We start from the raw sequence: 6,475 nt of genomic DNA, 5'->3' as shown, positions 1-6,475 counted from the left end.
GCCAATACAGCGAGTCAAATGCAGCCGATGAGTATAGTACAGGTATGAACGATTACAAATAGTACAGTTATATAAAATGTTACAAAATTCGGTGCAAGGTAAATGCTCAAGTTGGCGAACACCGACACCTGACACCTGACTGCACTCGCCGCTCGCGAGACAATTGCCGAAATTTTAAGACGTCAATTTATTTACGCATCAACGAAATAGAAGTTTTTCTAATAAAAGTTACAGCTTTTCTCATTTTGTAACAATATTTGTATGTAAAATGGGAAAAGCTATTGAAATTTTTGTTCACTTTATGCTTTTAGCATCTAAAGAGCTTGCGATTCTACGTACTTAGACAAAAAATCCACAATGATCAATAAACAGTATTTTTTTTTCCAAATGATAAATATCTAAATTGAACATCATTTAATCCAACTGACGTCCTAAGTTGAGCAGTTGCCCTGTGGTCCCGCCTCGCGGGTCGGGTCCGGGTGCGACTCGCGAGGCGGGTCGAGCGGTGAGAGTAGCTGTCTCCTAGGAACTATCCCATCTCCCTCCACCGACGGACGACGCAGGGTCATACGAAACATTCCACATGAAAAGATCTCGGAAAAAAAGCAAATGGTTTCTTCCTTCGAAAGTTTTCAAAATGGTTTCTTCCTTCGAAAGTTTTCAAAATGGAATCTTCCTTCGAAACTATACAGAAGCTTCCAGTTCTTTTTATGGTTTTTAAAAACTTTCAGCACCAACCTTAAGGCCCAATTCGAACAATGCTTATAAAATGTCACAGCGATACGATACTGATCTGTCAGTGTCAAAAATGACGGTTTTAGTAGAAGAAATGTCACTTTTGACACTGACAGATCGCTATCGTATCACTGTGACGTCTTATAAGCATTGTCCGAATCGGGCCGTTAGCGTCTGCAGCCTGCGGTTAGTATCTTTCAATGGATTTTATGGTGGTTTTACGATATATGTATGTTTTCGTAAGCCCACTGTCGCCCGCCAGTGGCCGCTCTAGTCTAGGCGACCTACGCTATGGCAATACTTTTCGACTTTTGTGAGCTAGAAGCGACGACGACATAACACTAGATACAAAAATAATCATTCATTGATCTTACTATTGAAAATGTACGAATAATAAATATGTCAATCGCAAAGATTACAGTTCACACGCAAAAAATACAAGAAAGTGTTTTATCTGTTTACATGATTCTGAATTATTTTACATAAATGCGATTTTTTAAACCAATTGATAGGCATCTAATCAGTGTAAATAAACAAATTAACCTCCATATTAATAATTAATTATTTCTATTGAATGCCCAGTTTTATTAATCAATTTATAAGTCATTATTTATGAATATTTTATAAGAAAATAATGTTTAATGATGACATTGTAAATCGACCGCCGCCGCTCCTCCTCAGTCATCTGACACACAACCGACACAACACACACCAAATTCAATACTTATCTATACACGAACTCGGCAGGACAGTGGCGCCCTCAATATCAAGCGGTAAATGGTTTCCAAAAGTTTGTGCAATACGTGGGACTGTGGGCGCTGATGGCACCCCGAAAAGGGCGAAGTTTTGTTATCAATATATTATTCATGGAGGTTTAAAAATAACAAACCTTTGCTTTCCACAACTCTACAACCATTATACAACGAAATATACAACCAAGGAACCAACGTAGTAAACATGTGTTTTCATTTAAGACATACGGAAAATCTGTATGTTCGTATGCGGTTTTGTGCTTTAAAATAACATGTAGTCGTTTCAAATCGAATAACACTCGACCCCACAGCCGCGTATAGATATTTTTACAACTATACAGAGTTAAATTTAGGTAATAATATATTTATAAACACCGAACCCCTTAGTCACTCGTAATAACATCTGACACGACGGAAACATCTGACACTAACTTTACAACCATATGTCAGACGTTTCCATCTGTCTTGTCAGATTACATTAGTACCCTGTCAATTTACAAATTTGACACATTTACACCACGAAGTGACATTACTGTGACAAGGTACCTATTTATTTTTGGAACGACCCAAATATATCGTTTTATAATTATTGCTGATATAATCTCGAGTAAAGACGTCACGCCCCGGACGGTGACGTCACAAGACTTTGTGTAACCTCTAAAGTATGTACAATTCCTTTGACGATAGAATGAAAATTAGTGATGACAGAAATATAAACCTTATAAATTAATATTTTCTCCAATATGCTCGGAAATGATCACCTTATTGTAGCAAAAATATCACGAGATGTGGATTTCTGCAAAATATCGTTATTTTTTGCAATATGTGAAAATAGTTTTGGAATAAAACGATAATAACCGATTGCTAAAAAAGGGTAAAAACGGGACCCTATTACTAAGACTCCGCTGTCCGTCTGTCTGTCACCAGGCTGTATCTCATGAACCGTTTTAGCTAGACAGTTGAAATTATCACAGATGATATTTCTGTTGCCGCTATAACAACAAATACTAAAAACAGAATAAAATAAATATTTAAGTGGGTCTCCCATACAACAAACGATTTTTTTGCCGTTTTTTGCGTAATGGTACGGAACCCTTCGGGTGCGACTCGCACTTGGCCGGTTTTTTTTATAATATCTCGTCAGAAAAAAAAAATTATACCTGAAAGTTTCTAATATTTGATATTCAACCCTATTGACAGGTGCTAAAGTTCAAATTTAAACAAATATTTTTATTACATGCAGTAAGGGATTAATAAAATCAAGCCTAAACATCTTTTTTTTAAGGATCTCATGCGTAGTGCGTACACACTCAGTTTATATTGCACAATTATACTGAATGAACGAATGTTGCATGGGGAAATTGTTTTTGATGTGAAGATTCGATTTGAGCTTGATTGCTTAGGTAAATAATGATTATTTTACCTTATTTCCTCGCATGTTTGGAGAAAAGCACTATACAGGGTGGCTAAAAAATAAGTGCATTCCCAGGGAGGTTTTGGGATTATACTTTGCAACTTTTACTATGGGACCAACCCCGACATCGCGAAAAAAAATTAGGCTGTTTCATACATTTTGGCTGGTCCATTTTATATGGAAGGATATTTTTTTAATTTCGCGATTTCGTGGTTGGTCCCATAGTAAAAGTTGCTCAGTATAATCCCAAAACCTCCCTGGGAATGCACTTATTTTTAGCCACCCTGTATATGCCTCGGCAGGAATAGCAATTCGTAGATTCGTCTTCTTGGTCGACAAAATCGAAAATTGCTCTTTCTCGGCCTCTGCAATAATGTACTATTAAAGTTCAAATTTGTCGGAGTACTTCTAGCGGTCAAAATTAAAAAAACATTCAATATTCTATCATCACTACGCTGCATTCTAGCCTCCTGAGCCCAGCCATACAAATGAAAAATCTAAAATTTGTCACTGAAATTTGAACCTATAGTGTAAGAAATAGAGCTGATTTTGTTTTGCTTGAAAATTGAATGTAACAAAAAAAATGCAACTGTTCCAATTGAATATGATTTATATTTGATCGAACTAAATAAGTACCTACTTATAATCGGTAGGACCTTGAGCCTTAGGAGGCTAGACAAAAACAGGAACATTGCTGTCGAAGACAATTCAGTGTTATTTTGAACCCTATAACAATGCCGTAAGGTCTATTGTTGATCAGTAAAGTGCCACCTTTTGTGCATTAACTCCTGACTCCTGACCCAACCTACTCCGGAAGCCACTATATAAACATGTCCGAAAAGCCTAAACATATAAATTCGTCCTCTACAAAAATATACATTTCAAAAGTCATGTAAATAATATAAATTCAATACCAACCCAACGTTCCGATACACAAGGAGTACAGTCGAGCGCGGGACACGTACACTCACCATCAAATACATATTCATGGAGATTTCAAAGAACGTCTCCAATGTATCTATAAAACAATGTGCTCATAAATATCTAAGCACGAATGAGCTCATACATTTATAAGCGCCTTGTTTGCTAAATAAATGAAACATGTCATTCATGGAGACTGTATTCTTTATTGGTGTGAAGTCAGCCATAAAAAGCTACAAAAATATATTTTTTTAAACTTTGTGCGAAGATTACATCTTGTGTACCGTATCTGGCATGTAAAGAAATATTTTAGCAAAATTAGTTACTAATTAAAAAAAAAATGGTTCCATGAAACTTCACACCGAAAACGTTTTGCGTAAAAAATAACTACATAAATACCACTTATACATATGTTTTGTTCACATAATACTCGTCCCGAAATAATACGAAACAAAAAATCAGTCGAGAAAACTGCAAATATCAACATTTACTTACAAATAACTAAATTGTTCATGATCTCGTCACACACTCGGCACCGACAGGTACATTGCAAAATGCATCGTATCAGATAAGTTCGAAGGTTTATTTTGTTATTCAATATCTTAAGAATCGATTAAATTTACATTTTCGTTACAAGTTTTCACGATATAAAATTCAAAAAAGCTACATTCCCGAACAAAACGCTTTGAACCTTAATCTTCTGCGTTACGTACACGGACCATAATCGTTCAACTTCTTATACATGTATGTACAATTTTGTCAAGCGCGTGTTCGGGAACGTCAATCGACACTCGACACGGTCGATAGTCGATAGAAAAATCGACAATCGGCTCGATAGTCGAATAAAAATAACGGCCGCGATTCAACGGTAACGCTTTTTGAGTCGCATCTTGGAATTATTGTTTAGTAAATCGTAGACATTTTTTTCACGGTTTACATCGCCTAAGGATCATCGTATCATTTAATCTTATCATTTAAAACGCGGGAGCGTCGGAAATTCAGTCGCCGTATTTCCGATTAATAATTCGATATATACATTTCCATCCGCGAAACGTCGTCAAAATACACCATCAAGTCATAAAGTACCTATTCCATTCTGCGGTCGCAAATCCAGTATTAGGAGCATAGAGTCACAACGATCTACAATTTGTGCTCGGCGGGGAACCGACACGAAAGAAGTATTTCATCTCGAGGTAGAAGCGGACTCGCAGGTAAAAAAAGTTTGCGAACTCGAAATCAAAGTCGCGGCCCCTCACCTCATAAGGAAAGACGTAGAACGCGAGAGCAGGAGGTGGAGTCACTCCCGGGACGTCCTTTCCATCGGTCGACCTCATCGTCCCGCGCGGGCCGGCGCCCCTCGGGCCGGACACCGCGCTAAGGGTCTGCGTCCGTCCGTCAGCTCCGAGCGGGCGTGTTGGGTGCGGGGGGTGCGGGGGGTGCGGCCGGGGCGGGGGACGAGGGTTGCAGCAGGTGCGAGGGCACCGGCACCACGCGGAGCCGCGCCGGGATTTTCTTGGTGGGACACAGGATCTGGAAAATCAAAATACTACCTGAAAACTCCAACCGAAGTGAGCAATTTTATTGTAAAAACGAGCTGTTGTACAAGCTGTCGGCGTGAGTCCCGCGCGCGCTCACCCGCCTGGCGAACCCGAAGCAGCCGCCGCCCTGCGCCTGCGCGTCGGGCTGCGGCGCCGCGGCCGCCGCGAGCTGCAGGTCCGGCGTCGGCGCCTCCGCCTGCTCCCCCACCCCCGACCCCGACCCCGCCCCGCCTGCACCAAAACAAACAAACAACATCAAATAAACTTATCAATTATATACGATTGTCCTATAATAGTATTTTATACAATCGTGATATAATAGAGAGCTTTTCAGTCGAGTACCGTGTTTAAGCAACGAAGCTTGCTGAGTTGCTTAACTAAGGTGCGAGATTGAAAAGCTTAATTATATCACTATTGTATACAATACTTTTTCTACGAGACAAAAAAATAATACTTTCAACTAGTAGAATCATACCACCAAACCAAACCAAAACCAAAAGTACCTATACAGCTAAGATACGCGAGCTGCCGCAGCCCGCGATACCTTCATACTCGTGCGCGACGACACCTCCTCGTTACTCATGAGGCCCTGGTACCTGCTCCGCACTAAATTCAATTTTAAGACAGTTTTTTCTCGATTTTGGCCACCGTAGCCTATGGAGACTAACAAGCAACGCTAAGCGGTTTTCGTAGGGTAATGAATGTTGCTATATAAAGGGTGTCACATGCACGTTTCTGACTTATAAAGCAATTGTTTCTACTACAACATAAAATAAAATGTTCTTGTTGGCCAACCAATTACAAAGCAGTGCGACGCAGCAGCGTGTTTAAGTAGGCTAATTTGCTTTGAATCGAGTCTCCTTAAACAAGAAATATTTTATCAAAATGTATGAAGTTTTCAAAATTTTTATAATTGACTAAACCGTATCGATAAAATTCTTATGCTTGAGTCAGAAGTGCCATAGACTATACAACGTTGAAAAGAGTAAGGTTGTAATGTTGCGTGTGAAGTTGTAATACACAGATTATACTCGACGAGTAGAAAAAATACTTTTTCTACGAGACAAAAAAATTATAGTTTCAACTAGTAGAATCATATACTTAGGTAAACAAAC

At 39.1% G+C, this 6,475-nt stretch overlaps 1 protein-coding gene across 1 annotated transcript in view; it reads right to left on the bottom strand.

Moving 5' to 3' along the window:
• Positions 1–3,145: 3,145 nt before the first annotated feature.
• LOC134750570 (G protein-coupled receptor kinase 2) overlaps positions 3,146–6,475 on the bottom strand; it is a 99,692-nt gene continuing 96,362 nt past the window's right edge. Inside the window, exons 12-13 of the mRNA XM_063685778.1 lie at positions 5,458–5,564; positions 3,146–5,352 (exon numbers count right to left, since the gene is read on the bottom strand). Of these exons, the coding sequence (XP_063541848.1) occupies positions 5,218–5,352; positions 5,458–5,564 (242 nt within the window). The 3' untranslated portion in view covers positions 3,146–5,217. The remainder of the gene's footprint in view (positions 5,353–5,457; positions 5,565–6,475) is intronic.

Source organism: Cydia strobilella, chromosome 20 (genome assembly GCF_947568885.1).
Source record: "Cydia strobilella chromosome 20, ilCydStro3.1, whole genome shotgun sequence".
NCBI classification, from domain to species: Eukaryota; Metazoa; Arthropoda; class Insecta; order Lepidoptera; family Tortricidae; genus Cydia; species Cydia strobilella.
The sequence above is the reverse complement of the archived record's forward strand: the minus strand, read 5'-3'. Positions and strand labels throughout refer to the sequence as shown.